Raw genomic sequence first — 22,518 nt, 5'->3', positions numbered from 1 at the left:
AAGCAACAGAAACAGCAGCAGCAGCACCACTGCCACCACCACAGGGATCACAGTTCATTAAAAGAAACATTTCCTGATCTGGCGGGGAAACAATACACTTTCCAGGAGGAAAAGAAAGAGACCAGATTCAGTTCTTCTGGCTCTGTTCATGATCTAACACACATGATAAAGAGGTGTCAGAGACACACAAGCAAAGCCATTTTATTGACTTAGGTCGATTAACTGACAATCTAAGAAATATAATTCAGTTTTCCTAGAGGCATATGATAAGGTCCTAAGCAAGATCAAATTAAACACAAATTCTTGGCAAAGATTCCTGTTCTGAATGATATTTCCCCACTGATAAAAGGAGAGAAAGAGAAAAACTCTTCAATGATTTGTGATGGGTGAATGATGAACAACATCATTCAGGGGTGTGGCAGCGTACATAGCACTTATGCAGGTAGGAAGGTTAACTACAGATACTTCATTTAACATAAATTAGGTGGCATCTACGTAACATGTGGAGGAATTCCAACCTCATTCACTTTTGGCCTATTTCAACTTTAAAAGCACAGCTATCCCTGCCTTGGTCTTCAGAACACTAGAGCTTGATTGACTAGGCAAAGTACCCAGTCACCATTATGCTTTCTTGCTATCTACCACACAGTCTCAACCAGTGCTGTCCAATAGAGCTTTTTGCAGTGATGGAAAAGATCTTTATCTGTGCTCCAATGTAATGGCCACTAGCCACATGTGACTACTGAGCACTTGCAATGCAGCTTGTGCAACTGAGGAACTCATTTTTATTTAAAGAGCCACATAACACATCACTCTCCTAAGTCACTCCTGCCAGCAGGGTCAATGTTCACAAAAGGCAGTCTCCCTCCTTGCAGTCTCATTATGACCAGCTGTTTATGAGCCATTGTTTACCAGCTGTAAAATACTGATCAATAGCTATTCCCTATTTTAGGTCCCTATCCATTCTATCTGCCCTTCTTTTTGTTCCAAAACTTTCCAGTGGTTTTGTTTCTTCCTCTCTCCTCCTTCCTTACTCCTATTCATTTCCTGTCAATCATAAAATCAACACACACTAAACTTAGTTTACACAGAAACCTCTTTTATAACACCAGGGCCAACTACAGTTACACATTAACAGCCCAGGAGATGAACTATTCATAGCAAAAAATTATCACTAATTTATAAATCCAAAGATCTATGTAGAATTGGATTAAACAGATAGGATAATTAACATGTAGAGTTATAAGAGTTTTTGAAAAGAGGGTTATTTGAAGACTAGAAATATTTTAGTAGAACTACTGAAACTCTCCCATCCCAGAACAGGCACAGTGGTGTGCAACCCTCAAGGGACCCTCCTGTCCAAAGCAGCCTGGGCCCCTTTGGTGCATAGAGCAGGTTCAGAATGAGTCTGAGGTCAAAGCCTGGTCTGCAGAGGAAATTAGAAGGAAATTGTAGGAGATAAAACACAGCTTGAGGTTCTGGCATTTGTCCAGCTTTGTTCATTTTAGTCTAATATTTTAAGAGGAAGGGAAGAGGAATGAGCGAAGAGATTGCCCAGAGGCAGCTGCTGCACTCCCCAGTGTACACAATGTGCCTCTGGTGCACTCTTTCTCCTCATCTCTCAGACTATGGATTTCAGAGTAATTTACTTGTCCTCAAAGTATTGCTGCAAAGTGAAAGTGACAATTCTAATGCACACAGCATCTTGTAGAAAAGACTAAAAAGCCATGTTGCCAGAAAGTATAATCAAAGTAAACCCAAACATGTTGGACTACAAAAAACAGTTTTAATAATAAACAGGGAGGTTCATGTCCTTAGCAGCACAAAACACTTACACATGAGAACGCCGCCACATCTAAGGTGAGTGTTACTGTACAGATGGGGAAAACAGATACCACTGTTTCCCGGGAGGTCACAGAGGCAGTAGCATGGAGCAGAGCCAGGATTCAAATGTAAAAATCCTGCCTCCCAGGCCAACACTCAGACCACTTGGCCATAGTGTCTCCCTTGTGGCAGCTCATTTATCAACCACAAATAATTTCCCCATTACTCTCCTAAACAAGAGCAGGGCATCACAGCACACAAGACAAGGCTCTGTCCATTTTAAGAAAAAGAATACGCACAATGTGGCAAGTGTTATATAATGGACAGAATGCAGACCAGCAATGGTAAAATCATTGCAAGCTTGTCCTTTCCCACCATTCTCAGTGATGCAATTGTATATACCTCTGGCTCGGGTTCGGAGCATTACTAACCCAACTTGAATGCTGGCAAATATGTCTAAATCCTGACGGTCCAACTGCATCCTTAGTGGCTGGCAGCATGACAGCTAAACATGAATCCTACTCATGCCAACTGACTTGTAAACAAAATGTCCTTACAGATGTTTTAATCCACACCTAAAGGAACTATCCAGGCAGCCTCAGGTGTAACTGAAGCCTCAAGACCAGGCAGGATTTAACTCACTCATTTACAGCCAAAGCCTAAGCATTTTCAAAATATAATAAAGGTCACATTTTTCCCCACCTAGCTGCCATTTCTTACATTGATTATTTCAAGCACAAACATCAGTTATTTAAACAGAATGAATATCTGTGAAATTCAAAATTCTTTTACACTAACAAAAAACAGGTGTGAAAACTGAAACGGTCCTCATTTCAATTTAGAAGATGACATGACACTTTCATTCAAGACTTTCTCCATCCTTTCACTCTTTATAAAAAATAAGACTAATTATAGCCATTTTCAGTAAATGGCAATTTTTTTGTAAAGGGCAAGACAGTCAATATTTCAGACTTTGGAGGACCATATGGTCCCTGCTACAACTACTCAACTCTCATTGCAATACAAAAAGAGTCACCGACCACGTTATCATTGAATGAACATGGCTGTGCTACAATAAAACTTTATTTATAAAAATACACAGCGGGCCAGATTTAACTGGTAGGCCTTAGTTTGCCAGCCCTAATCGAGCAAATGATGTATTTTCTTCCCTTCTTAGGTAATCTTCAACACATGCTACATTCACTTCAATGGATCATTAAGAAAATGATGCCATGCTGAATCACAATGAGGATTTGAGAATGTGATTCTAAAGAATGTCATGGCAGTACAGTTAACCTTTTCCTGAACTAACCAGTGCACAAAGAAGGTCAACAGCCTCCAACACTAGCTCCTGGTGTCCAATTCGTGTGACTCCCAGCTCCTCCAGATCCTGGTGGGAAATCCGCAGCAGCTGTTCCCCATCTATCTTCTCCCGCTCAAACTTGTGGACATATGGCTGCAGGCAGTCGTCTAAACCTACCAAAAAAAATGAGAACTCCATTATTTGTCATTCTGTTCCTTTATGCCACCCTGAAAATTACCCACTTAAATCAATCTTAGCAATCATCAAATCTCCTATTATTACTTGATCATTCTACAATGTATATTCTATTCTGTGTGGTATCATCTCATCTCAAACAGGTCTGAAATGTTCAGTGCAAACTACTATACTCAAATGGACCCAGAAGTATTTGATGATAGGTACCTTCTCAATCCCTGTAAACTAAAGGAAGAAACACTAACCCCCTGCTGATTTGAAATGCTAGTCTCAGACACATGTTCTGTTTGCTTCCTTTGGGACACTTCCCTCTCCCAATGGCTTACAAATCAAGATGTTTTGCCACAGTAGTTGGCACATGGCCATGATGGCCACAATGCTCCATATACCAGCCAGTCATGGCTTCAAAGGATGGCCCTGTGACTTAGGCAGAACCAATAAAAATCTTCCTTGCTATCTGCTATGTAGATACAACTGAAAGCCATAGGATACAACCTTAGTGATCCTGGCAATCATTTTTCTGAGAATAAATCCATTTGAGAAAGGGAGAATCTCTGAAAATATCCTATAACATCCCTAGATCTAAACCTTTTAGTGATACTTCTACCCCTAGAATTTTCCACTTAAATTGAAGTTCCCCTTCTAGCTTAACTTTAAATTTCTTTCCCTTGCAAACTGAAAAAGTTCTGATGAATACAAACATAAAGGAGAAGGTACCGATGGTGGTAATGGAGAATGGCAATGTTGAATGAATGAGCTTAGGAGAATTTTTTCAGGTCCAATACTATTGCCAATGGTGTTGTACCTTTATGACCTTAAAGAATGACTAAAATGGGGAAACCAAATAGAACTTTGGAATCTTTAGTCGTGTTCAGAGAACTCTCCAGTTAACTTCTTAGAAGGGTTTTAAGGGAATTAAAATCTTAGCCTAAAAGTAATTGTTCTATTAAACCTAATAATAAAATCACCTTAGTATTTTAAGACTAGATTTACTTACATTCAATGCCAACATAAAGGATGCAAACTCAATTTAACCTAAAAAAAAAAAAAAAAAAAAGCATGTGGAAGCCATGCTGCTGGCCTCTGCTCCCACACGTTTATTTCATTTAATGCTCTCCAACTCGGTGTCATCTGGGCGGGTACTTCTCTCAATGGGAAGAAGCAGACACAAGGTCCAATACTTACTTGTGTCAATACTAAAGTATATGGATCTTAAAATCTGCTGTGTGAGGATAAACTACATCCCTGGCCCACCAATTGATAAGACATAGGAAAAAGAGGTGTTTCCTGATAACTACTTGGAGCTGTCAAGTACAGAAAGAAAAATAGGTCCATGGTAACCATTTGGAAACAATTCATCCTCCCTGAACTGGTATTTGTCTAGCAAAGGGGCTCAGTCACATGGAAAGTGGGGCTGAAGACACGCATATAAAACCCAGTTCAGTCCACCAATCTCAAGTCCCAAATGGTCCCTGTGGTATGTGACTCAAGCAGTGAGTCCTAGACAGTCAGCAGGTGGAGAATGAGGCTATCACAGCACCAGCCACCCAGAGTTGGCCATCTGTAGCAGGGCAGCATTTATCTGCAGCAGGCAGCACTGGCAAAGGACAAGACTGGAGGGAGCCCACCTACTCTGCCCTATTTTATAGATGAAGAAATCAAGGCTCCTGGAAGATGTACAACCCAGCTACAAACTAGCAAGATGACAAGAGAAGGATTTTCTTTAACAAAAAAAAAAAAAGAATTCTCTACTGGTACAGAAGAAAAAGGCTTGAATTCAAATCAAGGCCTGTTGCTCATATGTTCTGCTCTTTTGAGTTCTACCTTGTAAGCACAGGATTCTAACATGAGATTATAAAAATTCCTCTCCATGAACTATACAAGTAAGCAGTAAAGTCTACTTATGAAAGTTATTAAAATAGAATGAAGAATCTTAGAGGTATTTAAAAGGTACTTCAAATGTAACTAGCCCAAAAATTAGAAACTTACCCTAAATCACATAACTGGCTCTAACAAGATTGATTTAACTTGTCACAAAAGTTTAAAATAACTATGTCATATACTTCAGCTGCTACAGCTAAACTGTGTCCTCCCAAAATTCTTATGTTCCAGTCTTAGTCTTCCTTACCTCAGAATATATTTGAAAAGAGAGTCTTTACAGAGGTGATTAAGTTAAAATGACATCCATATTAGAGTGATCTCAATCCACATGACTTGTGTCAAGGCAATTAAGACAGCACAGACAGGACCATATGAAGACACAGGAAGAAAATGGCAAGCTATAAGCCAAGGACAGAGGCCTCAGGAGAAGCCAACACTGCTGACACCTTGATCTCACACTTCCAGCTTCCAAAATTGTAGTAAGGTAAATTTTTGTTGTTTCAGCCACCAAGATCTATGGTACTTTGTTAAGGCAGCTCTAGCAAATGAGTACAAACCAACTCACGGTTTAGCTCATACTTCACTGCGCATGATGAACTCTTTCCTAGATAAAATAAAGAAGGCCCAGGAACTGGTAGAACTTAATGTTTCCTGTGCTAAGCAAGCTCATTGCTCAAAATACAAGCACAAAAATGAGAGATGGACGTTAGTTTTCATGTGCCAGTCCCTTAAAATTTCAGTAAACTTCACCCCTGAATGATAAAGAGAAATGAGGGTGAGGCCACAGTCTCCTTTAATCAAAAAACACCAAGGATCCTGGATTTCAGAAATACCCTGGACCAGTTAAGAAATATTTGGGGTATAGAAAGGACAGTGGAGGTTGGGAGTATGGTGAAGGTTCTAGAGAGAGAACTGACCACAAATGATCAGAGACTGTGAACTGTAGTGTAGTGAACAGATCAGAATCTCCTTGAGGAGCAATGAGACCTCAAATAATCAAAAGTTCCCATGATGTAGGAGGATCATGAAGTAGAAACACCATGTTGCTACCTATATAAAGGCAGAATTTATTGTGGTTTACACACTTTCTCCTTGAGATACACAAATACTGAATATGCTAGGCTTTAAACAGTACTATCCCCAGAGTTTTATTATTCCAACACATTATGACCTATTGTTCAGACGTTCTATTGCTTAGACTACAATTAGGCATTTATAAGAGGCTAATTTAAACTATTACACAGTCCCAGAAAGGAGGAGGAAATCCCTAACCTTGTGTAAACTGGCCTAACAGTTTTAGAATCTACAATAAACCATTCTTTTCTACTTATTTACCAAATGTACCTATTTGCCATCTTCTTGCTTCAAGATACTTACAGAAAGTCTAGCAGGACTAAGAAAATATCTAATTAAGTTAAGCACATTCCATTTATGTAAATTAAACACACAATAGAATGTGAAATAATGGAGAAGCAGCCACAGAATGGGTGTAACAGTCCAAGATAGGCAAACTTCCTACTTACTGTCCCTAAATCTGTAAATAATCCTCAATTTTCAAACACATCTCAAATGCAAGAGGGAAAAAGCACATCTCTCTCCTCTGATGTAGAAGGGGATGGGCAGGAAGTTAAAAGCCTGAGTTCCAGTCCCTGTTCCCCTTCTTACTGACCTCACAACTATAAGTGAGTTACTCAGTGCCTCACTTGTGAACCAGGGAACCATATAGAATTCTAATGAACACTGAACGTTATAGCAAGCTTAGAACACAATGGAGCACATAGTAAATGTAAGTTTTGTTAAATCCAAAAGGGTAATTTATGCAGACAGATAGGTGCAAGTGTTCAGGAAAAACACTGCTAGAGATTAAGAAACTCCCAAATGCTGAGGTGAACCCCCGTGATGAAACAAAATGTCAACAGCCTGTGTTATTACCTTCCCCAGAAAATGTCCCCAGATTTGAGAGCCTATGATAATCATTGGCTTCACCAAAAAGTGTTTTATGATTTATATCAGCATATAAGCACCATGAAAGGAGAGACTTCATTTGCTCATGGCTTATTCTATGGGCAGGCAGAACGTCCTGTATCGTGGCCAATGACGGTATTTCACCCTTTGTATGGCTGGATATTATTCCATTTCATGTGTATCATATTTTCTTCATCCACTAAAGATATTCAAAGAGGATTTTTGTTTTGTTTTGTTTTTGAGGAAATGTGTTGATTCAGAAATCTGGTTAGCTAAAGCTTTCAGACCCCATCCACCTGGAATTTTCAAGGGTTACAGGTGACATATGATGCAAAAGCTGTGGTCCAATACGATTTGAGTAGACTTGTTTTTCAACTAGGACAATCACTATAGACTCACATGCATTCAATTTCATTTAACAAAATTAATGTGCAGCTCTGCAGGCAGCGCACAGCCACACATACCTCCGTGAGGACAGATGAAAGAGACCAAGACTTAGAAGTCCAACTGGATGACTTTTACCAGAGGAAAGGAATCAAGATAACAGATACATTTGTGCCTGATGGCAATATTTCAGAATTTTCAGTGTTCCTGAAAACACTGAACAAGTATTTCATAGTCCTCTGATGGCAGTACAGTCCTTCCATCAAAGCTCTTCTGTCTTCCCAACTTGCACACTCCCCAGTAATAAAAGCATCAGTTTTGCAAACTGAAGCTCAATATGTTTTGGCTCCTGCACAAGTATAAAATGATTAATTGAACAGAGCAGACTTCAGAGCCTGCAGTTCAGAAGGGCAGGACTTCCCAGTGGCCCCTCATTCCAATCTGTATCACTTTGGAATGACTTTCTTTTACCACTCTTGGGTTGAGAGTGTCTGTATGCCTTCATTTTAACTAGCCTAGAACACTGATTTAAATACAGCAATCTGAGTTTAGACAGTAATATGTTTCCTCACAGAAGTGGACTGACTTTTAGCAGCATAATTTTAAAGGCCTGAGGAATTCTTTTGCCCAGAATTGACTGCCCTTTCCAAGAGTTCAGACTCAAAGCAGAGCCTCTAAGAAGCAAAGAAGGGGAGGCCCAGGGCCACCTCTCAGGACAGCCTCAGAGAAAAGAGCACCTGCTGAGGCTAGATGGAAATACAGTTCCTCTCTCTGGGCATGGAAGAACTCAGCTTCCTCAGAAGCCTGAAGACTTTTGGAACAGCTTCAGCCTCTACATGCCATCAGAGTATCTTGCATCTACTCTGAGCAGCCACACCATCTCTCCTTTGGCTCAGAATCCAAGTCCACTCATAGATCTGGGGAACACACAGCTTAGCATGAAAAACTCCCTTTTTGCATTCTTTCTTCCCGTAGATGGAGTCGGTACACACTGCTTTGTGGAGAAATAAAACCTATGTGACCGTCATCTGACCCACACAGCTCACAGCAGGCCTTACCCTCTATGGAAGAGCCCCAAACAGGTCACTTCCTAAGTACCCAGCAGGTGGACAGAGCTCCAAGTTCTGCATGAAGCCCGCCCCAGCTGGCCACCTCCTGTGCTATGCAGTGATCACATTGAACCCTCACCATGTTCTTCAAGTCCCCTCCTCTACCCGCCTACACAGCCACACCAAGCCTTCTGGGAATAACAGTTCTTCCTGATACAAAACTCTTCTACATACTTAAGTGGCAAATTAAGGTCATTTTTTCCTCCCATTTCAAATCTCTCAATTTACATTTTCAAACCCATTTGTTCCCACTTCTTTTAGGACCTAAATTGAGTGTCACTAATTCTTGCATTTCAACATTCCATCTCTTCAACTGTTTCCGCAACCTCCCTTCTGAAAAAATACAAAAACTTAAAAGGACCCTCCCTTCACTATTAGACTTCTGAAGTGAATATCTGAAGAAGATATTAGGTAATTAATACCTACTATCTGGGCCCCAGCGCTAACGTTCTGTTGATTGAACGCACCACATTCCAGTGGTCCATTACTCCACAGAAACCTCTCCTGGTTTCCAAGGACTCAGTGATTGTCAAACCCCATGGATAATTTGCAGTCCCTGTCCCTACTATCCTTAACAGTGTTTTGCTGCTGTTGCCAACCTCTTCATTCTAGAAAATCTCCTCTCATCACCCTCATATGGTCACTCCTGGCTTTCTTACCAGATCTGCAATAGTTTTCCTCTGTTTCTTTATTGACTGGCCTTCCTGCAACCACCTCTTACATTGTGAAATAGCTAGTTTAATCCTTGGATCATCTGTTCTAGTCTCTGAAAAAGAAAATTTTTATCAACTAGCAAGGACCCAACCAAACTCTATAGCAGTATCTACAAGGGAGTAAGACAAGGTTTGCTAGTAGGCACAGCAGGAAAGTACGGGACTGTTACTTATATTACTTTATCTACAAACAAAGGAGAGAACCTCAGCCTGCAGTTTACTCACTGGGTCTGTTAGTCAGCTAACCTCTGTATACTACAGGGACCTAAAGAGCCTTTCTGTGCTGAGAAAGGGCAGGCACTGAAAGCCAAAAGGGCTCTCTTTCAGCTTATTAACTGTATTGCAGTTTGCTATCTAATTTTAACTTACCTTGTCCTCATAAAACAAAGTCCTAAAGAGATTCTTGAATTTAGATCTGTGTCTTGAAGACAATGTAAGTATAAGCTATTGAAAACAGCAGAATTGACATTTCTAATCAATGCTGATCAGACTGATCAAGAACTATTTGAAATATGGTGTCATGTCCTTAATATTAATAAAGGAGCACACTCTTAAGTATACAAGTATGATCAAAATATACAATAGCGTTTAAACTTAAAAAATTTTACAGTAAAAGACACATAGCCATTAGTCCCCCTCAAAATACTCCCCTTCACTTTGAATACATCATCCCATTGTTCTTGCCGTTTCTGAAGCAGTTCTAGAAGTCTTCTTTCATGACTGTCTTTATAAGGTGAGATCAAAAATACATCTAATGCTAGTGCCAAGTGCCAACCAACAGAAAGACTCATAAAAACACTACAGTGTGTCCTCACCCCCTTATTCACTGGATCTGGCACTGTGTGACTTTGCTCTTCCCCCAAGTCAAAATGATTATGAAAAGTAAATATTTTGAATTGATTCAGGACATCAAGACAGCCACAACAGCTCAAGTAATCATACTCATGAAAGAGGACTTTCAGAACTGCTTCAGAAAGTGGCAAAAATGATGCAATGTGATCAAAGCAGGGGAAGGAGATATTCTGAGGGCTATTAATGGCAATATGTCTTTTGCTGTAATACATTTTGAAAAGTTCAACACATTTCATTTTTCAATAATACATTTTACATCTCTTGTGATTTTAAAAATATTTTAAATCTTTATCTCATCTTTTGAAAATATCTATTCTTAAGCAACATATAATATGCATGGTAATACAGTAGAATATGTATATTACTTAGACAAATGTCTATTTATTATGGCTGCATACAAATTATTTACTAATGGGAAAGCAGGATCACAAATCTGTAGACTGCAGACCTGTACAATGACAGGTGCCAACTGCCATCTAATCTAAAACTTAAACCTACCCTCTCCCTCTTTCTCATCAAGGCTCCCTCTGGCCTGTCATCCTTATTTTTGTTAGTGATCCTAAGATCTATAGTTTCCTAAAGCACAGATTTGGAATTATCTTTTCTACATTCTTCATCCTCAAGGACCAGTCTTCAAATTCCTTCTATTGTTACCTGCTGAGAATCCTTCTCTATTGCTGTGGTGGAAATGTGTTCCCCAGGCCTAAAACGTTGAAGGCTTAGTCCCCAGCTGTGGCACTGGCAGGAGGAGGTGGAACCTTTAGGAGTTGGAGCCTGGTGGCAAGAAGTTAGCTCACTGGGAGGGTGCACTTGAAGGGGACACTGGGACCCTGGACCCTCCTCCTCCTCTTCCTTTCCAGCCAGCTGCCATGAAGTGAGCAGCTTCCTCCGCCACCTGCTCTCACCATGATTTAATGCCTCATCACAGGCCAACTGCTCATGGACTAAACCTGTGAGATAAAATAAACCTTTCCTCTTTTAAAGTTAATGTCTCAGGTATTTTGCTATAAAGAAAAACTAACACAACCTTCTCCCCTTCTTTCCACCCTCACTGTCTCAGCTGAACTCACCCCTTGCCCAGGTTTCTATAGCAATCTAGAAATGGGCCGCCATGCTCAATCTCTTCTTCCTCTTACCTGATCCTCTCATTCCACGTGAGCAAACCCACCCCATCCTCTCCAGATCCTGTTCCAGGAGCCTAGCACGGCATTCCAAGCCCTTTAGGGCCTACCCTCTTACAAATGTCCCTACAGCCCCACCTCCCCACCTCTCTCACCCTACTGGGGAAGCTGCCCATTTTTATGAGTTTCCCTAAAAACAGGAAGTGCCCCTCACAAGTTGGAAAATAGCACTCACAGGACAACTGCAGCCTGTGCCTGTTTCTGTAAGTAAAGTCTCACAGAAACTTGCCTATTACTCTTCCATTTGCATGCTCTCTCTGGCCACTTTGGTACCACAACGGGAGTGCTGGGTGACTGTAACAGAGACCTCACAAGGCCTAAATATTCTCTGGGCCTTTACAGAAAAGAATTACAGGCCACTGGCATGGCTTATTGCAGGGATGAGCACAAAGTCATGTTCAGTTTTGTCAAAGTATAATTCACACACAGTAAAATTCAATAATTTTCAATGTACAATCTGATGAGTTTTGACAAATGTATACAGTTGTGTAACCACAGCACAATCATGATATAAACATTTTTATCACCACAAAAAAGTTCCTTCACACCCCTTTGCTGTTTACTCTTACCTGATTTCGGTGGAAATAAACTCAATTTCTTATCTTGCTGAACTCCATGCAGTACCTGGTGACAGGACAATCATGGCCCACAAGCAGCTGTCACCCGCACACACTATTGGCGACAGTATGGATTTTATCAGTCATCCCACAAGGCTCTGTTTAATGCTATTTGAAGAGAACCAGCACGAAACATAATGTTTAAATGCTGGATTGAAAAACTTCACACTCTTCTTGCAGGTCTAAGAGACTACACTTCTGCATGATGTCTGAACTTAAGTTACCTTTATTTAGAAGAGCAGAATATCACAAAGGAAAGAAACTGCCCAAAACTCTAAAATTCCAAAGTCCTCAGAGCTAAAAAATAAAATAAAATAACTAGTAAATGAATGAACTTGGCCCTGAGGAAAACCACATACAAATATATTTAAGTCAGGTTTTCTAGCCTGACCAGAGCTGTGTGTTGATGAAACCCAATGAAGTCACTGTTCCCCTTAGCAGAGGCTGTGTAAACACCTAACACAGAACAAAGATACAGCTAACAAGGACCCTGAGAAGCACAACTAAGAGCCATCAAAGTTCTTTCCTTTTGTTTATGGAATGAGGGAAGCTGATTTGGAGGAGGAGGAACACACCACTGGCCATTTCTTCGGGTACCAACTGTAGAAACAGTAATGCTGAAAACAAAACTTTGGATCCTTATAGCCATTTGGGAAAAGCCAGCTTACCCATCACTAGGAGCCACAAAATATGTAGCAACCAAACCACAGTGCATATTTCTTAAAAGAAACAACAACAGGGCCGGGGATTTAGCTCACTGGTTCTGCCACCTGCCTCGCAAGCGCAAGGTCCTGAGTTCGATCTCTGGTACCCAAAAAAAAAAAAAAGAAAGTCAAAAAGAAACAACAACAGGAAGAGTGGAAGGACAGTCAGTGCTAATGCACTTGCCAGCTCCACTTTCTTCCTAGTAATCAATGTGCTCTTGAGGCTGACACTAGCCCGAAGACATCAGCAGATGTAACCAAGAAACAATCATCCTTTCAGGTTTGCTTCATAAGAAATTACATCACTCAAACAAAACTTGGAACCAGCAAACATCCACATGAGATAACTTAAGGTAGGAAAATCTGAGCTCAAGGACTCAAGGTATCCAAGAACATAACAGTAAGATGGACTAGCCTCAACCGAGGTTTCTGAACTGGCAGGTAATGCATGCACTGAAAATTTTAAACAAGAAACACTGGCTTCAAAGTTGTAGACCTCCCAAGTCTGATCTGCCCCATTGCCAACATATGCTGCTCAACCTCCAACCACTGTGAAAGGGACTCACCCTGGAGCCCACCCTCCACTTTCCCAGTACCTTCAAAGCCTGTTCACGAAGGGAAATATGCCCAGAGTGGAGACAGTGGGAAGAGCAGAAGCTGATACTGTCTGAAACCATTTTGAGGGTAGAAAGTTATGCTGCTCTAAGTCATTAAAAAAAGATCTGACACTCAAGTTATAGTCAATGGTCAAAAAGAGATGGTCAGAGGGCCGGGGATTTAGTTCAGTGGTTCCACTGCCTGCCTCACAAGCACAAGGACCCGAGTTCGATCCCCGGTACCAAAAAAAAAAAAAAAAAAAATTGAAGCCCTGAGAGCAAACTAAAAAAGAGATGGTCAGAATCGGAAGATAACAGGAGTCCTTCATATTCTTCCTTTGGCACCCACCCTCCAAAATGTATAATGAGTTTGAAAGATAATACTGAAGACACAGAAAAGGTGCAAATGGACTTACGTTTGTGGACATGTACATATGTTGTGCATGTACACCTACACACACATAAATCTCACAGTAGATGTCCAACCAAAAAAGGCAAAATGAATTTCAGATTCTAAAAGCAAAAACAGAATTGTGGAGATGAATTACAAAGCAGACCACAATACTCTGGTAAAAGAAGTATGTACTTTCCAAGGCTGTTTGTTACAACTCAGTAACCAAATCATTCTATCCAGTTTTGCAATACTTAGACTAAAGAGGGGGAGGGGATGGGAGAAAAAGTCTCATGTGAAGCAAAGGAATGTGCTATTAATTTGTGCTGTTTTCCCCTCTAGCATAGCTTATTTTGCCAAAACTATAAATTGAATTGGGTCTAAAAAACAAACACTGGCTACAACTATTGTCACTGGCAAGCTTCTGGTGAATCCAGGAACCATTAACTACACACACAGATACACACACACACACACACACACACACACACACACACACACATACAGAGCAAGTTCAATTTACTCATAGCACATTCAGGAGAATCAACCCAGGACATGGGCCATGGAGTGACCACAGCAGTAAGCCTGGGACCTGGGTCTCAGTTTCACGCCATCACATGGGCATGCTCGCTGTCCGGTGGAAAGTTCTACAGGTGACCATCCACCACCTCCACTCCACCAGAGCCATCAAGATTTCTGTGGAAAAACTGCTGCTCAATAGCCCTCTACCAATATGGCCAGTATCATTTCAAAGTAAGTGCACATTCCAAATGGCCCAGCTACGTGGTAAATTAAACTCCCACGTCAACGAGAGCCTGTAATTTATGGTATCTCATTGGTCCTTTCCCTGGCCCTGGGGAGGATGCTGGCCAGGTTACTATTATCCTGAATTTTCTGATGGGGCCCAGAGCAGTGGCACAACCTGTAATCCCAGAACTTAGGAGGGTGAGGCAGGAGGATCCCCACAAGTACAAGGCCAGCCTAAGCTAATATAGTGAGACCCTAAAAGTCAAAATAAAACAAAACAAAATCAATTTACTGATGGGGAAACCAAAATGCAGGGTACCAATTAAAAGGCAAAGCAGAGAATTAAAATCAGAAAAGCATTTGAACAAATTTTAAAACAAGATATACAAATGACTAATAAGTAGATGGAAAATATTCAGCATTACTGATCGCTAGGAAATGGATAACTCCACTTCACATCCACTAGGACGGTGATAGTAAATGACAAGTCTTAGAGAAACTGGAACTCTTGCTGGAACTGCTGCCAGAAATGTAAAATTGTGGAGTTACACTGGAAATCAGTTTGGCATTTCTGCAAACAACTATTTTTAAACATGGAGTTATCATGGTAATCTCACTACTAACCATACATCCAAAACAATACCATATGTTCACACCAAAAAAACAGGCAAAGCAGAAACAGAACCTGGACCCCAGCTAGGCACCCAAATCCTTACAGACCTGGGGTGGTCAATGAAGAATGAAACTAGAGGGAAAGTCTTAGCTAAGTACACTAATTTACAGTACTCTAATTACTCAGTACTTTAATACCGAGTACTTACTATCAGGCACTGTGCACAGCACTAAGGAAATGGTTTTAAATATAGGTCGTTTTTCAAGTAATTGAGGATTACAGAACTGTCAACAAAACAAGGAGGAGCCATTAAGCCTGTTTTACTGGCCAGAAGCAGTACAGCCTCTGGAGCCAGTGTGCCTGAATTCAGTTGTACTCCTTCCTAGCTCTGTGACCTTGTACAAGTTACCTCTGTGCATGTGCTGCAAAACGCAGAGGGCAACAGTACCTGCCTCCTGGGGTTAACTGAATAGTTCGCGTGTTAAAACTTATAAGTGAGTCAGCATTCTCAAAATCATTGAGATATAGTGTCAAGTACATCTTAAGTTCTTAGTTTAAGTGTTCATTAAAATAAAAATTAAAAATTCGGGAGGGTGGACCAGGATTCTCGGGGAGCATTTCAGTAACTGGTCTCAAGTCACACAACCACTCAAAGGACAAGTCTGGTGTGGGCTGGGGCATCTGGAGGTTTGAGGGCAAGAACCTGACATTCCCAGCAGCTGCTGCCTCACCCTTTTTGAAGTAGCAGTAGGTGGAGGCAGAAGAGGAGGCTCAGACAGAGGAGGGTGAGAAGAAAAGCCGAAACAGGTGCCAAATTCAGCAGCTGCCTGGGACAACAGGCATGTCAGAAAGTATCGGGGTCTCCCTGAAGTTCTTCAATAACATACCACCCAATTCACCTTTTTAAAGTGCACAGTTCAGTGGGCTTTAATATATTCGTAGTTATGCAACCATAGCCACAACTGGCTTTACACCATTCTCTCCCAACTAGAGCCTGGGCAGCCACTAACCTACAGTGGATTTTCCTGGATACCGCACACAATGGGCTCTGCACATTTCATCTAAGTAAAACCACATAGCGTGTGGCCTTCCTTCACTTCGTATAATATGTTCAAGGTACGTCAAAGCCTTCCTAACACACAACTTAAAATACCATTCCCTTGCTTCAATTCACCGCCCCCGGGATGAAATTCACGGGCAACAAAGCTCAGAGTGAACTCATGGCTGTGACCTCCTCTCCATGTCATCTTGTGCCACATTCGCTTCTGACCACTATTCAGGATACTGGCCAAGCCCCACCACCTCCTCTATCCTTGGCCTCGTACCAACATGTTCCATCTACCTAGAATATTCCCACATCCTTATCCCTCGCCCTGAACTCCGAACACACATCCACAAAGAGACCTCAGCTGATCACAATCCCTGTCATTCACTGTATGTCTTGATGTCCCCTTTTCGAAACTCCATTGTAAGTATTCATGCTCAGTAGTAGCCTGTGTCTGCCTCTCTCCTGGGACCACACACCCTGCATTAGTCATCGTTAGCCTTGTGTGTTGCCTGGCACAAACAAAGCACTTAAATACAGGCTGAATAAAAGACCAAAAAAAGAAGGAAAATCATGACCTCCATAGTTTCAAGAAGGGTAAATTGGTAAGACTACATAGCCCTCACCTGTCGGGATGTTCCTTGGTGACCTTGACTCTCTCCCTTCTCGCTTTCTTTCATTCACTTACTTGCCAAATATGTATCCCGTACCCCTGGGACCAGACTGTGGATACCCAAAATAAGAAATCAGAAAGACAAAAGTCCCAGCTCTTATAGCTAGCTGACAGTATGACAGGGGGAGAATGTTTGAGGTTCTTCAACACAAAATTCCTACAAGTTTGCCATCGTTGTTGCCAGATGGGATGTGACACTGTTCATCATGACTGTCAACTTGACTGGTGTAAGAGGAGACCAGATCTAAAGGGCACTATATTCAGAGAAGCTGTCCACTGATGTTCACAGCTGAGTGTGTTAGGAAGTGGAGCCCAGTTGTGGAAGCAGTCACTGGAGGCCTGCCTTTGGAGGGTATATCTCCACTGGTGCTCTTCCCCGTGCCGTTTCCCTGCCACCACAAAGTGAGCAGCTTTGTACCACACCACACACTTCCACCTCAATGCTGTTGTCCTGGAGCCAGCTTACCATGGACTGAAACCTCTGAAATAGTAAGCCAAATAAACTTCTCCTCTTAAGCTGCAGGTAGCAGGTACTTTGTCCCAGTAATAGGGAAGCTGCCCAATACAAGCTGTGACTAGTTACTGAAGTGACTTCAGTGGTCTCCTGTTCTCCAAGTGTGATGGTCAATCTTAACTGTCAATTTGCCTGAGAGACGCCCAGGAGAATAGTAAAGTATACTTCTAGGTGTGTCTGGGTGGGTCATGCAGCGCAACCTTGGGGATTGTATCTGTTCTCTTTGACTCTTTCCCTCCTCTCTGCTTCCCTGTCACCATGAACTGAGCAATTTTCCTCTGCCAAGCTTTTCTGCTGTGTTTCTGCCTTGGAGCCAAAGAACCATGGACAGAAACTTCTGAAACCATGAGCCAAATAAACCTCTTGAGTTGTGTATGTCAGGTATTTCGTCCCAGGAGTAGAAAAGTGCCTAATACACCAGGAAACCCAGTTTTTACTATACTCTGAGGACCAACATAAATGCCTTTTGTCTTATGCTACTTGAGTGATATTAATCTCAAAGGTCTTCTCCATTCATACTGTGGCTCTAACTCTTATCACTGTAAGTAAAGGGACCTGCAGCAGATCACTTGTTCCCTTTACCAATGTGCAAAATGCAGTAACTGGGAGTTACTATGGCCCACCATAGGTCATTTCAGGGCACTACCTTCTTCTGTCTTCAAATCAATAAGACATCACCTTCCCCCCGAACCCTTGTGAAAAGGAAAGTCAATTCCTCTCAGTTCAAAGCCAGCTCACATTAATATGGCAGATAATTGGCACCATTTGCACACAGTTAATTGACATGTGAAGAAGTAGTACTTCAGAGGTCAATAAATTGCAAGATCATACAAGCTCAGAATTAGAGCAAAATTTTAAAGCATTTTTATATTCCTGGGTTGGATATGGTACTTTAGTTGTGTGCACAGTGCCCTTGATTTACAGAAAACCTGTGTTGGTTAAGCTGGGACTGTCAGGATGGACAGTCCCGGGGGCCCTCAAGATTGTGACTTCATGATCACACTCCTCTCATGTCCCTCCCTCTAAGCAAAAGAGCAGATGAGACCAAGTCTAAGGAGCTTTTGGAGCTTCTCAAAAAAATAACCCTCTCCACACGTGAACGTTTACTCTGATGTACAGCACATATGGCAGATTCGAGTACCCAAAAGGAAGTCAAAGGCATAAAGGCCAGGCCCTGGAACCCTGTCTTGAGCAACTGCACAGCTCAGGGGGCATACAGGTGAGAAATTCAGGATGGCCTGGGATCACTGAATAGACACAAGAGACTCCACCACAAAAATCTAAAAACTCCATGGCCTAAATCAAGTGCTAAAGCCTTTCATACAAAATACAATTGGAATAATACATCTTACCAGATATTATGGTTAAAAAGAATTCTGATATAAAAGTCAAAAAAATAAAGTAGAAAAATTGGGAAAAATAAATACCTAAAATTAAAGATACAATGACACGAAACAGTTCAGTGACTCTATACTGTAGGTGTTTTGCTAGGACTTAAAATACATAAACCCCTTAATCCTCCTATCGTCCCTCCCTCCCAGCTGTGTACAGTGGATTCTAAAGTTATGACTGGCCTGGCATACATACAACTTGGGTTACGACTGGAATTTTAGTTTTAACTTACAACCAAAGTCTTTGAGTTCTGATCTGAATGCCAGCCGCTTTCCTTCCAGATGGTCTCAGATACAGATTAACCCTTAAAGAGTCCCGGCAGGAACATTACAACATCCTTCCCTGTGTGGGGTTAACTGAGAAATCCTAGGCCAATGGCTCTCTAAAAACACTGAGATCTGCCTGGAATAAAGTGTGGCCTAAAATTACACAGGGGACAGACTTTAAAGGCTGTGGAGAGGAGCCTGACCAACTTGAGTTACAACCAGCCCTCACGAATGAATTGAGTTCATAAGTAAAGGGTCCACTGAACTATAACTGCCCTCTTTGGAGATGAAAAGCTGAGGCACTCAGCTGAGTAGTGACTTGCTCAAGGTCACCCAGAGCCAGGGCTCATGTTCCCGGCAGCTGCCTGCACTGCCTCCATTCTCCAATCCAGAATGTTTCCAGACATCCCTGTAACTAATCGAAGGAAAACACAGTTTTACAGAACAGAAAATTATACGCATCATTTAAGCTGACTTAGTTTGCTGTCTGTGACTTCCATTAGAAATTTAAAGACCATGAATGTAGAAATGGTTCTCCCACTCAGGCAGGTTAGACAAGAAAATACTCTGAACTGAAAGAGTATCAAAACCCAGTCTGGAGTGCACTGGGTAGCCCAAGTTTCTTAATCACACTCTCAAATGCAGGAGACACCAACTTTATATATTTTCTCCAGGAACTCTGAATCAAATTCTTTGCTAGCTCTTTCACTTCTGAAGGTAGCTCTAGAAACTAATCACTTAGTCAGTGGAGACCCAAGTGGAGAATTAGAGACATAAGTGAACTACCTTACCAGAGTGAAATATACATGGAACACACAACTCTCTACAGTAGTTCCCAAACTTATGCTTCAAAGATTTTCATTTTTTTAAAGGCAAGTTATCTTGGGACCAAATAAAAATATGCCACTTTAGGCTGTGCACTTCCCATTTTCTGTATGCCATTAGCAGCCCAGGTAAACATAAAGACAGAAAATGACAATACTAGCCCCCCCCCCAAAGGAAATGACAAGCAGCTGTCAGCACAGGTCAACATCTTCCTGTATGTCCTGAAGCTTACAGAAACCATATACCTGTCAGTGGTGGCTCCTAAGTAGACAACAGCCCAGTTCACCAGATCAGGCAGTGACTTGTGTCTCAGCACATAAACAAAAACAAAGAGTGCACCTGCCCTGCAGAGACATGCACAAGCAAGAGCTTTGGTGCTGGCAAAAACCTGGGCATACGTGGAAATGGAGGGTTCAGTCTACTGTTGCCTAGGTCCAGTCTGGGACCTCAGAGAACAGCTGACAATCCAGAAAGCAAACATGGTGGGTGGGAGGAGAGGGAGAATGAGTGAAGAAAAACAAATCTACCTCTTCTCCTTTAAAAAGAGCCACACAAAGAGGACAAACAGGATAGGAGTGAAGGAGGCAGCAAAGAGGGAGGTGCAACTCTGGGAAAGAGGAAGTAACAGATTAGATGGCAACCCTGTTTCCATTTAGAGCTTTAAACCTTGACCCAGGCATTCCCAAGACAAGTCCTTGCTCTCAAACAACAGCTACTGAAAACTTTCTTAGGAACCCCCTGCTCCTTCCTCCCTAAACACCTGGAAGCTCATAATATTAAATCACCTTCCTCCTTCCTTTCCTTTGCTTGTTTTGTGTTTTGGACAGACATGGCACCACCACACTTGACAGTCCTAAAAGAATGGCATTCTCCCCCAGAGGAAGAGTTGATTCCATACTCCATTCAATATATATTTATTTCATCAGGAAAGATGGCTGCAACTAGTCTATCTGTGACACAGGTCTGTGCCAGGCTCCCCAGCATCTTCAGGATTCTCATAAATACACAGCCACAGTGGTCCTGAAGACACAGATGCCATCTTCCTACAATCTTCATAACAACTGCTCTGTCACCCCAGGAAAAGCCATAGGTCGCATTCCTAAGAAGTAAACCCTCAAAGTGAATCTGTGTGAGGTTTTAGGTCTTGATAGGAATATCACACATCTAGAATGTGAATTTACTACTGAAAAATCAGTATTTAATGTTAAACATATTTTTATGATTACCTTATCTATTTTATGATACATCTGTTATAACTAATATGTACACATAATGGTACATATACATACATGCAGAAGTACTCCCCGATCATCCAATCTAAAAAAGTTCTCCCACATATTACAGCCACTTGTATTGTACCACCTTTTATATTTTTTTCTTCTGAAGATGTCACTATTTGAAATTATTCTTCTCATGAGGCTAATGGCTTCCTGTTTGTGTCCTCAATGTAAAGCCACAGGATCAGCAGGATAGAGCAGAGATTTCATCCATTCTATTACCTGCAGTATCTCCAGTGGTTGGAGCATATTTCTGCTCATGGGAGGCACCCAGGAAGTGACTAGTAAAGAAATGAACATTAAATGGATCTGCATGTACCAAAACTACAGGAAAGCATCGAACAAAATAAAAACTGAGTGAACATGAACAAGGAGCCAGAAAACTTGGGGGGCTTCATTTGCTATGTACCTAGGAATCGTTCATCTCTGGACCTCAGTGACTTTGTCTCTAAACTAAGAAATCATGAAGTAACGAGCTTGAGAGTGCTTTATAATTTATAAAGCACTTTCCAGTTGGTGTTAAACACATTTTGAGTCACTACTTATAGTGGCATCAATGAAAATTCATTAAATTAAACCTTTAAATGAGTTGAGTTCATGGATACGTGAATGTTCTCATTGTCAGCCCCATTTAGAACTCTAGTTACCTCTAAGTGTGTGACAATGTGTTTACAAACAACAGTATACAATATAAAGACCTGGGTCAAGTCCCTTCTCTACCACTGAACTTCTTTAAGTCTCATCCTCCCCATTATATATGAATGAAGAGTCCACAGGCCTCAGAGCGTATAGTGAAAATATGACACAGTTATATTTGCACAGCAGGTTAGAACTTACTCGTGTGACTCTCAGTTGAGACTCTGACTCCCAATGCCACATGGGCACCACTGGGAAAAAAACCATCCTAGTAACAGAGGGACAATGACAAAGGTCCTATCCCACCTGTACAAAAAACCTTGTATGAGCAGCCACATGCTTTTTTGCTACCAGGTATTTCTTATTAAGATATAGATCACATACTACAAGAGTCACCCTTTTAAAATGTGTACAATTTAGTGGTTTTTACTATATTCACAAAGCTGTGCAACCATCACCAGTGAGAACATTTCCCTCATCCCCAAAAGAAACACTCTTCCATTAGCTGCCACTTCTCATTTGCCTCTTTCTTTCATGCCCTGCCATCACTAATCTACTTTCTATCTCTATAGATTTGCCTATTCTTAACATTTTATATAAATGGTATCATACATGAGACAGATTAATGGCAATGTGCTTTTCAGTGTAATAAATCTTTAAAAATTTAAATAATGGATTTTTCTATCACATCTTATACAGACAAACCAAAGTAAGCTACATGTAAATGTCTCCCAGAGCCACCTTCTTTAATTTAAAAGGGAAATTTGCAAGTGACAGGTACTGAGGAAATGATATCTACAAACACACTCTTCCCT

General features: G+C 41.3%; 1 protein-coding gene across 3 annotated transcripts in view; it reads right to left on the bottom strand.

Moving 5' to 3' along the window:
- The window catches only part of Cnksr3 (CNKSR family member 3), a 100,119-nt gene that overhangs the window by 42,345 nt on the left and 35,256 nt on the right, over positions 1-22,518 (bottom strand). For 2 of the 3 annotated variants that reach the window (XM_021238020.2, XM_004856853.4), the window contains one exon: positions 3,137-3,300. Coding sequence is in view for 1 of the 3 variants with exons in the window: in XM_004856853.4 (XP_004856910.1) it covers positions 3,137-3,300 (164 nt within the window). In the remaining 2 variants the exon portion in view is untranslated. Of the gene's footprint in view, positions 1-3,136; positions 3,301-4,319; positions 4,358-22,518 lie in introns of all 3 variants that reach the window. The other variant, XM_087193432.1, reaches the window with a different exon arrangement.

This window comes from Heterocephalus glaber, unplaced genomic scaffold (assembly GCF_053883595.1).
Source record: "Heterocephalus glaber isolate CG9 unplaced genomic scaffold, H.glaber_assembly_v1.0 deba00001593, whole genome shotgun sequence".
In the NCBI taxonomy this organism is placed as follows: domain Eukaryota; kingdom Metazoa; phylum Chordata; class Mammalia; order Rodentia; family Bathyergidae; genus Heterocephalus; species Heterocephalus glaber.
The sequence above is the reverse complement of the archived record's forward strand: the minus strand, read 5'-3'. Positions and strand labels throughout refer to the sequence as shown.